At 39.9% G+C, this 18086-nt stretch overlaps 1 protein-coding gene across 1 annotated transcript in view; it reads right to left on the minus strand.

The window, feature by feature from the left end:
* LOC146583683 (protein kinase C-binding protein NELL1-like) overlaps nucleotides 1-18086 on the minus strand; it is a 307223-nt gene that overhangs the window by 65201 nt on the left and 223936 nt on the right. Inside the window, exon 14 of the mRNA XM_085275922.1 lies at nucleotides 8283-8405. Coding sequence (XP_085132048.1) covers nucleotides 8283-8405 — 123 coding nt within the window. The remainder of the gene's footprint in view (nucleotides 1-8282; nucleotides 8406-18086) is intronic.

Here is an 18086-nt window from a genome sequence, read left to right on the forward strand (position 1 = left end):
CAGGCACATTCACCACAATCACTCAGTCTACCACAGCTGACCTACTTCTGCTCTCTCACTGACTGAGTAGTGATTATACCTCACATCTTGCTTCTATTACAGGAGAGTAATTATGGCTAATATTGTTGCTACAGCAATGCTATGCCCCTTCGGGTGACTGTTAACGACACAATAGATTTGGCTGCTGCTGATATTATGAAAACACACAATAGATGGAGAAGCGCAGCTATTGCTCCTATTTGTAGGTGCTGATTCTGCTCAGTCTTGCTGTATTTACGGTTCAAAAACACAATTTAAGAATGCAGCTCAGGTGTTGATTTTGAAATGATTGTGTTCACTGTGGCTTGAAAGATTTTCTCACCTAAAATGCTACCTGCTACTACACTGGAAAACATTTGTGAAGCATACTTGCTATTTACATGCGAACATTTGTTCTCAACTTTATACCTGATGAGACCTACAGCCTACCTGCAGCCACCCACCTTCCTGCCTAGTGCTACTGGGATGATTGCTGGAAACATACAAAAAGGCCTCCATCCCACAGGCTCTATTTCAGTTCAACCAACTGCACAAACTGACTGTAAGAAAGAAGAAATGAAGGGTTAAGACTCCTTTTACCATTACTTACTTTCGTTCCTCCACCGATTGCTCTGGTATTGCGGCTCTCTTGGGTTGACAAAGGGCTACCATTATGTCATCTCCCTTAGAGTCTAATAAATGGGCCACAATAGTTCAATCGAAGCACGGCAAAAGATTATAGATCAGCATTGTTCCCACTGCCAGCCTAATGATCAGCAGCCTATTGCAGAGCCTTTGTCAGCAGTAGAATGAGTGAGCTAATCTTGTTAATGGTCCGTTTCATTCCCTAGGACTGGTTTGTATAGACAAAGGGGCTTTAAATAGAGAGGATTTGAGTAGTGAGTCTAAACAGTGGCGCAGAGGACAAAAGCACTGACTCGTGCTTTTCTCATTTTGCTATCGGACCTAATCGCAGAGGAACCATGTTGCAAGCAGCTAACAGCGAGCTGTAAACCCATGCTAATGTATTCTGGGAAATAGAGAATGGGGATGAGAGGGGGGATGAGAGGAAAAGAGAAATTGGGAGGGAGGGAGGGGGAAGGAGTGTAATTCAGTCTTCATTTCCTCTATAAGTATGAAGCATTTAATTTTCTGTTTACATAATTATTGCTCCCCTTCATCCTTTTTTGATAGGAACAACACATTTAGCAGTTTCTGCTGTGTAGTTGTGTGCTAGAGGGCACAGTGTTTTACAACATTTAATTGGCTGAAAACCACAGTATCTGAAGCTATGATTAATTGCAAATGTGGAAAAGAAAATTGTAACAAGGAAAAGAAAAAAAACTCGCTACTTGTTTTTGAAGCTTTGTAGCAATTATCATTTGAGGCAATTATTTTTAGTCTGTTCCCCACTGTTAGATGTAGCAGCAAAGAGAGACCCCCCCCCCCCCTTGTGTTCAGCTCCATCACATCCACTCTTGTAATATAATTTAATGCACCAAGCAAAAATCCAGTATGCTGTCCTCATTCTATCATCTCTGTGATGTTTTTTTTTTTTGTCTTCAATCAGTCTTGTGCCGGTGATACTCAACTATATAAAATCTGTGAAAAGTACTGTATACGCTTTGTTTAACAGATACTCTTGCTGGTAGCGCAGAGTGCTATGCAGTAGAGCACACAGATGTGAACACGGACAAACGATGCTGATGCAGGTCTTTAATGTAAACTCTTTAATCTTTCCATCTCCCTGCTCCGGCAAGTGTAATTTTATTATGTAATATTATTGTGTGAGAATATAATATCTGCTTAGCAGATATTATACACTGAACATACTTTCTCCTCTCAGCTCCCAGGCACAAAGCCCATGTACTGTCTGATTGCACCTATGTTAGAATATAGCAGGTAATTATCCAGTGAATTCACAGTGAGCAAATGGGAAGCATGTATAGTCTCCTGTGGTGTGCTGCAAGGAAGCAAGGGGACAGTCAGGTAATGGGCTAACTTTTCTGACTCATGTGAAAACTCTTGGTATCAAAAACCTACAGTCTTTAATGGGCATCTTGATTTTTGTCTATCTGTTAAGATTTATCCTCTGAAGAGATGTACTCAGATAAACATAGCCAGAAAATATACTCACTGTAGTATAAGACGCAAAAAAAAGTCTCAGTACATTTCCTCTTTTCAATTCAACATAGCAGAAAGCTTGCAATTAGGGTCCTTTAGACAAACGGCCTATTGAATCACTTTCACACTGACTTTAACCTCCTAAGACCCGAACTCATTCACGGCATGTATTTTTAATTTCTCTTTGATATTTGGGCATTTTGGGACCTGATGAATGTAAAAACAAAGAATTACCAGATTTTTTTTTTTTTTTTACCTAATTTTTGTTTCTAAGAAAAATGAGAGCCACATAATGAGGATATTTGTTTAAATTTTTGATAGAACAGTAACAGTATAATGTCCTCATAAGTGGATATCAGGCCCTTGTAGAGCAAAATTTAGTAAATGTGGTGTCCACATATGTGGATGCCAGGTCCTAGGAGGTTAATGCATCACCTGAAATAGCTCTTTTCCACAGAGTTTAATCCTTTAACCCTTTAATGATTCACACCCATTGATATATTATCCTGTAAATATATCAAAAACCTTGTTTCACATATACAAGCTATGCAGTCAAGTCCATAAATATTTGACAACAGCACAATTTTGGTCATTTTGCCTCTTTACATCACCATGGTGCATTTTAAACCAAACAAGCAAGATATGATTGAGGTGCTGGCTTTCAGCTTTAATTCAAGGAGTTTAACAAAAGTACTGAGTTAACTGGAGAATTACAGTCATCTGAATACACAGCCCCCCATTTTTTCACATGCAAGGCGTGCAATTTTAAATTAAGGAAGCCATTATTAGGCTGAAACCAAAAATATCAAAGGACTATCAAAAGCTTTAGGATTTGCCAAATCAAAAAACTGGTACATTCCCAAATGTACCAGTGGCCAGCTCAGAAACACCAAAAGGCCTAAAAAAGAAAATTAAAAGATTGCAAACACTTCTCATGGGCTTGAATGTTGTGGTAATTTGCCAGGGTGGAATGATTGTGCACCATCTCCAATGACTTCAAAAAGAAAAAAAAGAATTGTTTTCAAGAATGAATTTATTTTGGATTTTCTCCAATCCAATGGAGTTGAAAGTACACATACATGATCAAATATATACAGAAATTCTGGGGGCTCTACAATGTTTTTAACCTGACAAAATCCAAGGCCTATTAACTTGAAGAGAAGTATAGATTTGGATAAGTTGGGATAGTCTCTTGGAACCATTTCTAAACAATCACCCATTCCAAGACCATCAGTTGAAAAAAAACAACCAAAAAACCCAGAAAAAAACAAATACTGAACTGAGAGGGTGTCGACTGAGAGTCAGGCCCCACTCCAAAATGACACTTTCAACATCGACTGCAATTTACAGCTGCCCACACGGACAAGCCAATTACCTTCTAGACGATAGTTTTACGGTCAGATGAGACAAAGACTGAGCTATCTGGCCACAAAGAGATATGTTTGGAGGGGTAAAACTAATGTTTTGTAGCAGCTCTCTGCTTGTTGGCAGTAGAATCATCCTCTGGCACCGTTTGTCTGTCAGTGATACTGGTAGACTGCACATAATGGATGGAATAATGAATGAGGACGACTACTTCCAAATGTTTCAACTTGACAAATTAATATCTAGATGACTGAAACTTGGACAAAATTGTGTGTTCTAACAGGACAATGGAGGCTTACATTTAGCCTCTGGCATCACCTTCCCAAAGCCCTGACCTCAACTCTACTGAACATTTGTGGACTACACTTAAAAGCCGGTTCTGTGGCAATAAACCAACCAATTTAAATGAACTCAACCAATTCTGCAAAGAAGAGTGATCAAATATCCAGCCAGAATTATGCCAGAAGGCTGTTGACAGCTACCAAAAGCATCTGGTCAAGGTGCAGTTTGCTAAGGGACATTTAGCCAACCAGTGTGGATTAGAAAAAATCTGAAATATATTCAAACTTGTGTACCCAATTCTTGCTTTATAAAGTCATTAAAGATGTATGCCGTACAATCATTCCACCCTGGGAAAACAACAGTTCAAAGCAATCATCACAAGCCCAGAATGACCATGATATTCATGAGTGTGCGTAAACATCTGACCACCACTGTATAGAGATTTAATTGGCCGAAAACTAAGGCATTCACAAAAGTCTTGCCAATCTAATAATTAATGAAACATCACTTCATGACATCAAATGGGGTAAAAGTCTAACAAAATGTGTGAGATTTTCAGTTCGGAAGTCACTGAGCATATAAACCTATACCTATGGCAGGTTTTACCATCCTCCAAGCCCTAACAAATAGTAAACGCCAAATTATACCTTTGCAAAAGAAAATGCTACCTCCTTGACAACAAATCCAAGTGAAGTTGCATTGTATATGTAAAAAGACATTAAATGTTGATGGGTACCGTTCCACCCCTCAGTCACCCATACATTTTCTGTCTCTGAAATGCAGTTTTGCACAGTCGGGCATGAGCTAAAGCTAAACTCACCTTTTTCCTTATTAACATTAGCAGGGACAGGCTGAGGAGCTGCAGTCACACTCAGACTAATTCCCCTATTCCTAAGAGGGCAGTAGTGATGTATGAGGGGAATGAGATGGGAGGCACAGGTCGATTGGCCAACACTGTCACCATCACACAGTAATGAGATCTCAGGGGGAGGGGGGAAATAGAGAGAGATTCCTCAAACTCCCCTCTCACATAATATACTAATTGGCCTGCACAATATAGGTAAAATGCAGGAAGTTTTAATGACATTATTAAAACAAATTTCCCTACATGCCTGTGACAAATGTCATTAGTCAGCTGGACTGAGTGTCATGCATGGTCTCAGCATAATGACTGATCATGTATTAGCTACACAATGTGGGGTCTGGGTTAATTTCCTAGACTAGGAATATCTAGGCACTACATGAACTAGGTTTTTGTTCTAGTTTGGTGAAGGAGTATTTGACCAGTTTGTTCAGAATCCTGATTTTAAACCTTTCCAGCAACTTTGGGGCAAATTTTAAAAAAAGAAATCATCCTTTAACAATAATGCCACACCTTCCTGTTGCAGCTAAAGTGGGTTTTTCCTTGCAGGAAATCTTTTGAAAGGATATTAGAGGAGTGCAGAATAAAGTCCACGGATGGAATTACATGTTCAGGAGCTAGATGCACATTTTTCATGTGCCTAAAAGTACCCATTTTTTAATAAAGTGCATTTCTAATTCCAACATGAAAAAACAAAACAAAACCCACTATGTTAACTAATGTTTTCATATTTCATCATTTATATTCTAAACATTGTTTGATGTATTCACCTCTCTGTTATATAAATTGCACACTGACCGTGACTCCTGGAGTGACAAATATGTAGGCTGTAGTTTAATTTTTATATTGTCCTCAAGCATTGTGTGCCTCTGTGTGTGTGTGTGTGTGTGTGTGTGTGTGTGTGTGTGTGTGTGTGTGTGTGTGTGTGTGTGTGTGTGTGTGTGTGTGATGAATCTGGAGACAATCCAGAGGCTGAAACTATGTGGAAAGCACTTTGCAAATTACATTGATCTCTCCCTGGACCTGCCTCCTACCTGCTGCTCATCCTAATGCCTGTTTTACAGATGGCTGGGTGAGTGGGGGTGGGTGACAACGACTTCTTTACTTTTTTTTTTTTATGTCTCCTGTTACTTTCTGGTTCTGTCACTGCATTTCCCTCCTCTTTCACTCTCCTGCATTTGCTGCTTTTTGTTTCATCATTCACTTTCCCTACTTCTTGTCCATCACATACATGCAGATGTCAACCCACAGCACCATATGATACACTTACCCTCCCACTAATCATTTGTATTACTGACATGCTTTCCTCTGTCCTGTCCTAATTACAACATTATTAAGTTTCACGGTGAGGAGCAGCAAGGCCGACGCAAAGTGTGGCTTCACTATGGAACACGGTGGGAAGGTCAAAATAAAGCATGGTATTTAACCCTGAAAAATGATAGAGTAGATAGTAGTCCTGACATTCCCTTTTGATATTCGGCACTTTCAAGGAAATTACAGGAAAGCAAATAAAAGCCCACATCCTCACAGGCGGCATATATCGCCTATTGGGGGGGATGTCAGCTTGTGCAGCAACAAATACATCCAACTGCAGCACATTTGCCGGAATTTTGTTGAGATCATGTTTAGGTAGGTTAGAATATCAAAGCCTAATTAGGCTTAATGACTCTCCCATCTCTTGGACAGCAGCCAAGCATATGCACACAGTCTAAAAAATTACACGAAAGTGCTCCATGCAAGCCCATGGGGTCTCTTTATTTACAAATCAAGCTGTAGACATGAGCAAGGCTGGGAGTTGAGCTGTATTTTAAGACTTGAGTTCAGAAGTACAGTATATTATGAGGCAGCACCAACTCTGAGCAACAAAACACATTTTGAGAAATAAACCTCAAATCCTCAAACGCTTTTTAATATAGAGCTTGTTATCTCCTACACATACACACAAATTTTTTTAAACCTGAGTGTTTTGCTCTTTGCTGATAAAAAAGGGACACATTGAGCAATTAACTCTATTTTACCAAATCGAAAAATACCCATAAAATGTAACAGGCAAAGTGCAACCTTAACACCCAGGCAAGATATACCTGCTGTCTTTTTTTGTGACTAAAGATCTCTTATCAAACAGATACCGTAAATAAAAAACTTCCTGATTCCTCAGATTCTGAAATGTAATATGTTTTCTTTCTCATTGACTGGTTGGCTAAAGTGAAAATCTGATGTTTCTGCAGCTCTGTTGGTGGATCCTAGCAATGTTTGTGGTATTTTGGTGACCTCAAGCCACAGCACTCCTCTGGACTGTAAAAGCTCTCAACCCTCTAACGAGCCTCTGCTGCTACGATTGCCCTGCATGGCCTAGAAATGGCTGCCCCGTTTCATCAGCCCTGAAAATATGCATTTCAGCAGAATTAATACTGCGCCTCGCGGATTGGACGCATGAACACGTCATCTACCTGTGAATAGGAGATTGATTTGACATAACAAAAAAGCACAAAGTGACTCTATTTGACCCACCACCGACTTCTGTTTTATACAATAAAATACGCAATATTCAAAATGTACACCGACTCTGACAACTTACTAAAATTAAGCACCTTATTAAGGTTAGACTGTTGGCAGGATCCTCCAAACTTAACATGTCTTAATACCTCTTTTTAAGACAAATGAGTCACAGTATATTTATAGTTAAAGAATACAGACCATATTTAACTCATTCACTGCCAGCCATTGGCAGTGAATGAGTTAAACCCATTGACTCATTCACTGCAATTGACGGCTATAGACGTCAATGGCAGTGAATGAGTTAAATATGGAGGTATCAATACTAAAGTGTCCTAACCACAGAACCTTTTTAAGAGCCAACAGGGAGAAACTCCAGCAGCTGGATTGTAATCTCTCATCTAATTTAAGGAATACTTTCCTAATGCGCTTATTATCTTAACTTCTAGTTTCAGTTGCTATGATTGTGCAAGGTCCATTTTCTTTTTAGTAATATCCATGCCTGACCAAGACGTTAAACCCAAGACAGCAAAACAGAACTTCCCACAGTTTTTGTAAAACGTGTTTTGCTTTGCTGACAAACATGTGCTACTGCAGACCAAGTAGTGCTGCAACTTGAGTCTTCGGTCTAATCTCTAGCAGGCAAACAACCATATCTTTAACATGCTTGCTGAAGTGAATGATCAACACTTCTAAGGTCTATGTGTAGATTTAATGGAGTCTATTACAAAGAACTGTAATTTTCATAGCTATAGATATGCAAAGGTTCTGATATTTTTTCAAATGTTAATTTTTTGTGAACCTGAAAACAAAGTGTTTTCCTCTGTATGCTGTTCAATTGCTATTATATGCAGGCAAACCAGGAAACATGCCTGGCAGTGCAACAGGTCAATGGGGAGCAGGGTGAGCAGCGAGGGGAAAGAAGCACATGTGGGCAAAAACTGTCTGAAAATGGTCCAGATTCAATTTTCACCATCTCCATGGCAGCTGCTGCCTGGTTAGAGGATAGGAAGGAGGAGCGAACCACATGAACCGTGTTGTAATGAAGCATGCAACCTATCTTCAGAGGATGTGGCAAGGTTTTTTGTTTCTGTGTCTGTGTGTCAGGTGGGATATTCCAGGGTTAGGAACTTACCTCTGCAGATGGTGCCATTTCCCACATAGCCTGGCTTGCAGGTACACAGATGTCCCCTGATGGTGTTGGTGCAGATGGCGTTCTCATCACACAAATCCTGGCCGCTGGCGCACTCGTCATGCTCTGAGGGAGAAACCGACAGAGAGGAACTTCACATAGAGAATAGAGTGTGTGTTTCTGACTTTGCAGTGTGTGAAAGATGGAGGGGTCATTTCTTTTTGAGCCGAGAGGCCACCCAATCACTACGCTCTGAGAGGACAGTCAACCGGCTGCTTGGCTCAGAATGAGAAGCCATAGCTGAGTCTTTCTTCTGTCAACAGCCACCTCTCTGAGCAACCATGTTTTCAAACACCAGTTATGCTTGGCATGCTCAAAATGGACTTGAAGTGGATTCTCGAAGGTGACTTCAAACAAACACAAAAGCTCGCTTTCGTTCCAAGCCCGCTTTTACTTAAAAACTACCGCCCATGGTGGAGAGGCAACAGCTGACACATGGCAGGTGTACTGACTAATTACTGAGCATCAGAATTAATTAGCCTAATGATGTTGGCTTGGACACTGATGACGTGCTAGACACAATATCGAAAATATACCATCTCTTTACTTTAACATGTAAACACTTTGAGTTTTCCAGAAAGAGAATCCTTGACTCTACTAGTTGAAAACAGTTGCTTAAAGTGTTGCAGCATTTGTACGCCAACATGGGAAAGAGTGATTAGACAGTAGGCTAACAGCATGGGCTGCTTCTGTTTTGTTCTCTTTCCCACTGCCAGAAGAGATTTTTTTTATTATGAAGACAAAGCAGAAAGAAAAAAAGAAAAACAGTTTCCTTTTCCACCCGTAAAAACTCTGCCAAAAACCTGCTCACTGCAATCAACGCTCTGCATCCCGGCAATGAGACAAGGTGAATGTCCCTACTGCTGAGTATGTGACAAATTCAGTACAAGAACATTATCACAGATAATGCGGGGAATATAATTAAAGCATGATATGGCCAGAACATATATAAGCCGTCTCGAGCAGGGCTGTCAGACTCATTGTAGTTCAAACAGAGCTCGGTTTGATCTTAAATGGGCTGTCAGATTAAAACCGGGACAAAACAGCATGTTTTAAAAGTGTGCAGGAGCACAAGTACATTCTGAGAATGAACCAATTTAATCACTTTGTCTAAGTCTTGATTTTGATCTTATTTTTACTGCTGTTATTGCTTTATTGTTTTCATATTTATTAGTGGAGTTTGGAGGCCTATAATAATAATAGATTGCATTTATATAGCGCTTTTCGGGGCCCTCAAAGCGCTGTACAATTCCACTATTCATTCACTCACTGGTGGAGGCAAGCTACAGTTGTAGCCACAGCTACCCTGGGGTAGACTGACAGATGCGAGGCTGCCATATCGCGCCATCGGCCCCTCTGGCCATCACCAGTAGGCGGTAGGTGAAGTGTCTTGCCCAAGGACACAACGACTGAGACTGTCCGAGCCAGGGCTTGAACCAGCAACCTTCCGGTTGCAAGACGAACTGCCAACTCTTTGAGCCACCATGTACCCCACCTCTTGTCCTATGACAGCTGGGATAAGCTTCAGCCCGCCCATAACTCTGAATTGGATTAGTGGAAGAAAATTCAATGGATGGCTGGATGTATAGTTGAGTTTAGAGTTACAGCAGCCCTGCTGTGCAGAGAAACCTGAACCCTATGGCTCTCTAGGAGGTTTGGCTTGTGCACCTTCTCCACATTTTGTTTGACATGTTACCCTCCTCTTCACAAAGCCATCCTGTGCATGGGATTAGGCTGTTTAGTGGGCTGTTTATGGCTTGAGGGCCAAATGTTTGACACTTGGATCTAGTACTTACAGTCGGGGTGACAAATCTAGTCCCTGATTGCGTTCAATATATCAGTTTAGAACAATATGAAGATATATTCATGATTGCATTTGTTTTTGTGATGTGCTCTAATTTGTCAAAACTATTTAACAATATGATGACCAAAACAATTGTCAGCTTAAATGTGTAGCTCTGAATGAACGAGTGGAGGTGCACTGATCCAATCACAACACAGAAAGTGGTCTTACAGCAGCTGATGATAATGACAGCAAGCATGACTTCTGTCATGTCAAACCCTTGAAAGAGAAATTATTGCCTTATTCACTCATTCTTTGACTCAAATAAAGTGGCAAACAATATTCTATGACCGCAAACTGAGACAATTTTTTGTAATAGAAAACTTGCAAGGTCAGCATTATGAAAATATGGACAGTTTTGTTAGAATCGTGAAATGCTGACTTACTAATAAAATAGTAAGTGCTGCGAGTAACGTACAATCTCAGGGTCGGTGTTTTATATTCTGCTGGGTACCATGAACTGCTCTCTTGACTTTTATATGTTTGCTCTTAGATAGAGGCCTGGGGGGAAAGGAAAGGGATTTAGTACTGCAGGCAGTGCATGATTAACCACCACTAAGAGACCTTCCACTAAACGGGAATTGCATTTCACTTCTCTGGCAGCGTAGTTCAAATGTAACTGCATAGCTGAAGTTTAACTTTGGACTTTTCACATCTTTGATGGTTTGTTGCATTTGCTAAACTTAAAAAATATTTTTATATGATACAAAGTAACACAGGTAGCTTTTGTGGTAGCTTAGCAAATTATGAATGCACCATATTTTATTGTAAAAAATGCTATTTTTTGGATCTGACTGAGCTACTATGGTAGTGATTTCTGTATTACAATGTAGGCTTTTCTGGTTTGTCATCCTTTTTGACCCGAGTGACTAAAATGTAAGAAAAACAGAGCCCCATGGTATATTAAAGGCATGTGAAACTAGCTATAAACTCAACACCATGAGTTTACTTAGAGGGTAGTTCTCATCGGCCATAAAGACAAAGACTTCACCAATGAACAACAGCAAATTTGATTATGACACTATTAGTGGTTTTAAAATATTTACATTTGTTATTTTATGATCTGATGCACTGATCTGGGCAAGTCAGCCCCCTGGCAGTTTCTGTGCTTACTATGCATTTCCCTCTGAGATCAATACAATCTTCTTATTCTTATTTTTACTATTTTTTAAGAACAGCTCATCTGTAGTCCTCCAAAAGTAGGCTAACTTAACCACGTGCAGGATATTTTCAAACTTAAGCTGTATGCTAAGGAGAGATGATTTTTCTTTCAATTTGAAACAGAGAATTTCTCCTTCTTTGTAATGTGTTTCATAGTAACCTGTGTGGTTCAGAGACCTGAAAAAACATAATGAGGGAATACTTCCCAGTTTTCCCCCTGTTCCATTCACAGCAGAGCTGACAACAGACCTGCTGGACTCACCAGTGTGCTGATGTATAACTGCTCATCGTTGCAAGTGGTCTTAGTTGGAAATCACAGCTAAGGCTGTTGTTTACAGCAAATCAAACTGCAACGTTTATTAGGACCTTTCACCCATACCTATTCTCCACAAATTAATAAACCTTGTGCGTAGCACACATACAATATATTATTTAGGTTTATTTAAATTGCTGATGTAACATTTATGCAGACCGATGTGCTCAAAAATTCTAAAACTGAACCTAAAGTCACAGCATAGTTTTTTTTTTCAAAACACTATAGAAGATTTTTGTGTTCAGTTCTAAAGGAGCCAAAGGTGACACTTGTAACATTAAAAAAATGTTCAGGTGTCACAGTTAAGCCATTGCGTTATGATATTGAGGCAGCATAGACAGGTGAAAATGCACTAGAAAGCAGAAGCTTCTTACTTACTATGAAATGTCAAAAGACCTACCGTGAAAAAAGGCATATATTTTTATCTCTGCTACTGAGGTGACAGATACATTTCTGCAACAGGAAAGAAATGTCTGATTGTCGTATCACACTGTTAAAAGCAAATGAGCAACTGCTTGGCTGAGCTCCTGTTTCTTTAAACTGCACCGGCATGCTGCAGCATTTTAAACGCCACAGAATTAACATGTTACACACATGTTACACTAACGAGACCCACTCTGACAGGCCTGTGTTACGGTTGATCTTGGGGCCTCATAACCCGGTGGTTGCTGTGTAGTTGAAAAGAACTAAATTATAACAACATGAAATGATAATCACAGGTGTCAAGTCAAAAATCACACCAAAGTTCCTAAAACTGGGTGAAAGTAAGAAGCTCAAAGACCATGGTCACTGTCATACCCATGTAGAAGGTTGGGTTGCCCAAATAAAATAACTTCTTCATTTATGATCATGTATCTCTGAGAGTGTTCGCCAGAGAACAGAAATAAAAACACTGATATTGATTTGTACTGGCAGATATATCTGGAGATTACCTGGAACGCAGTGAAGTAGATGTGCTTTTTAAAAGTAATTGCAGAAGGAAGTGTGGTGGCAGATTTCTTTTCTCATGTATTAATCACATATTCAATCATATCACATTAGTTATAGTAATATCACTTTCTCACTGTACTATAGTAAGAGCACTCCTGTCACTAGTTTACATGCATGTGGAATGTTAACACAGTGAGGCCATTGTAATGGGAGACGTTAAACAGATAGTGGGACTCCTTCTGCTTATCAGGGATGTAAATCTTTAGGTGTAAATCTCCTCCCTCACAAGGTCATAATTCTCTCTGTGAGGGAGGAGGTATAGGCCCCCCCCCCAACATGTAAGAGTTTGTGGAATGTTCTTTGTCTGTGTCTCTGTATATAAGATGTAAGGGAAAAACCTGGCAGAGGTAGGAAGCAAAAGATTTCAAAGGCTTTCAAAGGCTCTGGAAAGGAAAACTAGTGAGAGATGTGTCTAAAGACAATCACTACTGCGAGGTCGCAGACCAAAAAACCTCCACTTCTGCATAAGAGACATCTTTAAGCCAGACTGCAGTATGTTTAACATAAACCGGAGAAAGGTTATCCATACGGGAAGAGGAAACCAGAGCTCTTTGCCCACAAGAAAGCAAAAAGTAGGGTGAGGCATATAAAAGACATATAACCCAAAGATCACGGTCCATACAGTGAAACATGGTGGTGGGATCATTATTATTATTATTATTATTATTATTATGTGGGGATGGTTCAGTGCATCTTTAAATGAGAATCTCGTCAAGCTCTTCTAGCAAGACAACAACCCAAAAAGTACATCGATCCAAGGGAAGAACCCTGATTTTGTGACATTACTTTAGATTCTGTGACGTAAAAGTAAAATAATGTAAGCATCTAAAATAAAAGTTGTGTTTAAAATTCCTTGCTCTATTTAAAAGCACTTGGGAGAGAAAGAAGAGGACCCAATATATAACCTAAAGGTACTCCACAACTAACTGGGTACATAGATGCCAAATACTGTCCAAAATGGAAAGAGAAACTCTTAACTGAGAAATATGACTGGAGCCATTTAAGGGCTTTCTCTCTAATGCCTACAACACAATTCAAAATGTGTCAGGAGAACGCCATGATCTACGTCGTCAAAAAGCATGATGGCAACAGAACTACTAGCATCAACAGTTAAAAGTGGGCCATTAAAAAAAATCATAAAAGGGTGGTTTCTGTGCTGTGTTATGAATTGTTGGAATGATGTCTGTCATTTATAAATGTGAGATTAATTAATCTTTGGCAACATGTTATTGATTTATGTCCTACTGCTGAGCTTATCACACTGATTAAGCTTTAGTGAATACATCTTCAATTAGAATCTAACATGATTTAAGATGATTATAAACAATACATTAAAGAGCAGCCTGTGACGGTGCTGTGGTGGGAATTTACAGCCCAGCTGCACTGCGAAAATATGTTTTTATATCAACTGTGTCTTTAAGTGCCAGTCAGTGCCCGGGGCTCACAGCACTCAAAAGATGCACACTCCCTCAAACGCACTCCTCATTAATATGCAAACGCTTTGGTGGGAGTCATTCCCCTTAATTAATGAGTGGTGCTCATAAAGCCCCGAAGCAAGTCGGCAAAATTATTTTGCTTTTCTCTTCCCAAGGATTTCCTCCTTAGGTTGAGCTGTAAAGTGGAGGTGAGTGTTAACAGTGCTTGTGGTATGTGTTAGAGTTTATGTGAAGGGATATGAAAAGTAGTCGACATTGATGGCAGGAAGAGTCGCGTGATTAAAAATTCAGGGTTCTAATAGCTGTGAGCTAATGACGGTGAGAGCAACACAATCCACACTGATGGACACAGCTGCTTATTAAAGGTGTTTAATGTCTGCTGGCCAGTTTAAAATTATAAAGTGAAAGCCAACACTGACAGATAATGAGTAAGTGAAGAACTGACAAGCTGTAATAAATCCTAAAACACACTTAAAGGCTCTATTTCTGCAGCATTGGGATGGCGAGTTCGAGAAACCCTTCGACCTTTTGGGGTTATTGTGGTCCTTAAATTTCACTTTGCCTGTCTGTGCGAACAATGCTACAGGTAGCAAGGGAGGCCAAACAGATGAGAGGTTCATTCAAATGAGGCTGCGGAAAGCTAACTGTTGGTGGAAATCGTGCCAGAAATTGTGCTGAGAAAAGAAGCATGTCCCCTGGCGCGAATTCAATTTGCTGCCAATCTGATGATTGTATCAACAACAGCCAACAATAAATTGTGTATCAAAAGTATTTACATTTACAGCAAGATTTGGACTCATTGTTGCACTTCCCTGCAAATCGAAACAAGTGATCACAGTTACCTGTTATTGACAGCATTTTTCTTTTAAATTTTTAATTTAATTATTTAACATCTCATCTGTGCTGGTTATGACGACTTTGTATTTATTCAACAATAAAACCCTGCGATCCTTTTCAACTTAACTCCTTCTGTTGCAGTCTGTGTCTAAAACAGCTGCTTCAGAAAGCCTACACAGTCTGTGCTTTGCACTTGTCGTTGCACTTACTTAAATAGAGCCTTTGCTCTTTAGATTTATTGTGCGTTTTTTTTTCCCCCAAAACCTCGGGGACTTCTTTGTACAAGAGTACAGAGAATAATGTCATATATATTTCTAGTGCCATTACACTGGAAAAATGTGGTTGTGGACCTTTGACTACCTTCTACTGCTATGGACTGGTACTTAAATAGTGATTTTCTAGTCTTCCCACTCAAAGTGCTTTTATACTACATTCACACAGTTTTTCTTTTTTAAAATTCTAGTCACTTCTGTGCTTTAACCCATCGTGCACACTTATACACAATCATATACATCAGGGGCAATTCTGGGGTTCAGTGTCTCACCCAAGTACACTTTAGCACGCAGACCTGGGGAGACAGGGGCTCAAACCACTGCTGCCCTCTAGCTGGGTGTGTGAACGAGCATAAACAATTTTTGTTGTACATGAAAACAACATTCCCGCATCCCAGATGGTCCAATTCGTTATACAGTTGGCAATGTTTTTGGCTTTTCTGTTTCCAAAATTTCTGGCAAGGAGACCATGCTTATACCATATACAGTTAACAAGAGAACACTTGCAGTGTGTTGCTCATACCTGAGACATTTTGCTGTAGTCAGAAGCAGCTCTAGTGTGGAAATAAAACCAGCAGGCAGTGGAAGCTGCTTATTTGCTGGGTCTTTTTGTCAGCAGGGGGATGAGCATGCACTGTTTTGAGGTCACAAGAGGCTATAAACCTGAACGGCTCACTCTGATCTCTGCTTTCCGAGTTATGGAGAAAGGACAGAAATGTGACCCTTTTGTGGGAAAACATTATTGTGCATAGTGTCCCCTTTTTAGAGACTCAGTATAGGGTTTTGATGGCTAATTTTCTGAGTTCATGGAACAGGAGTTCATGAAGAAATAAATGGTGGTTTGTGCAAGGTTTGGGGTCTATTTTTTAACTGGCAAGACTATTTGGGGTTTCAACAATTTTAAAGTGGAAAAATGTAGAAGGGTGCCATTAAAAAAAAATAGACAGCCAAAGGGATTTCAGCTCTCAGGTAACTTTTACCAAAGTCACAGACATTTAATAGGTTTGGACTTGGTGATTACAACTCCTATTAAACACTCCTCAAACCTTCTCTCAACAATCAGCAGCCACTTTATGCTCTGAAATTTTTAATTGTTGATGCCAACAAAGCAAAAGACCATAAAAATGCAAGCACTTGGCAACAACTTCTGACAGAACCAGTCTCATCATCTGCCACGACCGGCTGGAGGTGAAGGAGGAGCCAGCAAGAGTAACAATAACTGTGCGAAGTTTGAACAAGACTGCTACAACTTTTGCATGGAAAGCCTCATACGTGCCGAGGTGTCAGTACCAGTTGTGTCTTACATTCCTCAAATGTTCTGTATATGCTTTGACTTTTATCATTGCACAGCTAGCCTATGTATCAGTCTTCACAAGCTTCTTCCATGTTTATTTATTTATTTTTTAATTGCAGGTATATCCTGCATGCCTCTTCACAAGTCAAGTCTATTTTCTTGTGACTCATGCATGTAACTACATGAATTGCATACTGAGCTATGAGTGCTGCCAAAAAGTGCTCGAGTGCACAGCAGGCCTCTGGATGAATGTTCTGTGTCAGATGCATGAATGACTTTTAACTGATGCTACTTTTGCTGCTGATGGTGCTTTCACTATGCAGCTGGTGTGGAGGTTTGAACCTTCTGTTTCGGCACTGCTACTTTTTTCTTGTGTCTGCCATCAAAAAGGAAAAAGATAAAGTAGTAGATAAAAGTTTTTGGCAGCAGTTCACGACTTCATAAATACACCTTGCATTGAGTTACTACACAGTAGAGTTCTTTAGACGTCACTAACAAATATCACTGATTAGAAAGACGCTAAAATTCTTCACGCACAATGGAGGGATCAAATAACAGAAAAAAAGGATAACTTGAATTACTTTGGTAAAATTGCGTTCCATGTGCTCAATAAATCAACATCAAACAGTAAATGAATAACCGAATCTTGACTATCACACAGCACTCAAAATGGACATCCAAGGAAATACTTTTCATACTGGTTGTAATCAGCCTGGAAGCTCATAGTAAAATGGTAAATGGCCTGCATTTGTATAGCGCTTTTCTAGTCCCTAAGGACCCCAAAGCGCTTTACACAACCTGTCATCCACCCATTCACGCACACATTCACACACTGGTGATGGCAAGCTACATTGTAGCCACAGCCACCCTGGGGCGCACTGACAGAGGCGAGGCTGCCGGACACTGGCGCCACCGGGCCCTCTGAGTACCACCAGTAGGCAACGGGTGAAGTGTCTTGCCCAAGGACACAACGACCGAGACTGTCCAAGCCGGGGCTCGAACCGGCAACCTTCCGATTACAAGGCGAACTCCCAACTCTTGAGCCACGGTCGCCGCAGGTAGCAGGCTGTTTTCTCCTGGGAAATCGTTTTGTGCATCTACTTCTAAACCCTACCCTTTTGGACAGATTTTTGCATTGCAGAAAAAGAATCCTGACAAAAAGAAAACACAAATGAATCCACAATGTATGAGAGTTCATATGATCTCCAAAGCATTGGCTACTCTGCTACTGACTTAGAAATTTTTTAACTATTTATTAGCGATTAATTTAACTGCATTTTAATATAATTTCCAATGCTCCTATTTTGTTAAGCTAACACTGACTAATATGGGAACTGTATTTTAATGTATTGTGGCAACTCTTATTCACTGATAACCATCAGTGGTCAGTTATAGTATCAGTTACAATATACAGTATCTGTATATAGTATTTGTTATAAAAGAGTTTATTCAGTACAAGAATCTGTTCACTAATAAATGTTTCACTGGAACATCATAACACTGGTGTAGATACTTCAGTGATTCTCCAGGAGACAGCAGCTTAATATGAGAATGCTGCCCATCTATATCAGATGAATCTAATTAGTGATGATTATAGAGTG

Source organism: Mchenga conophoros, linkage group LG1, assembly GCF_057382185.1.
Source record: "Mchenga conophoros isolate Kocher_MC1m ecotype Shallow Benthic linkage group LG1, M_conophoros_male_GT1.1, whole genome shotgun sequence".
Classification (NCBI taxonomy): domain Eukaryota; kingdom Metazoa; phylum Chordata; class Actinopteri; order Cichliformes; family Cichlidae; genus Mchenga; species Mchenga conophoros.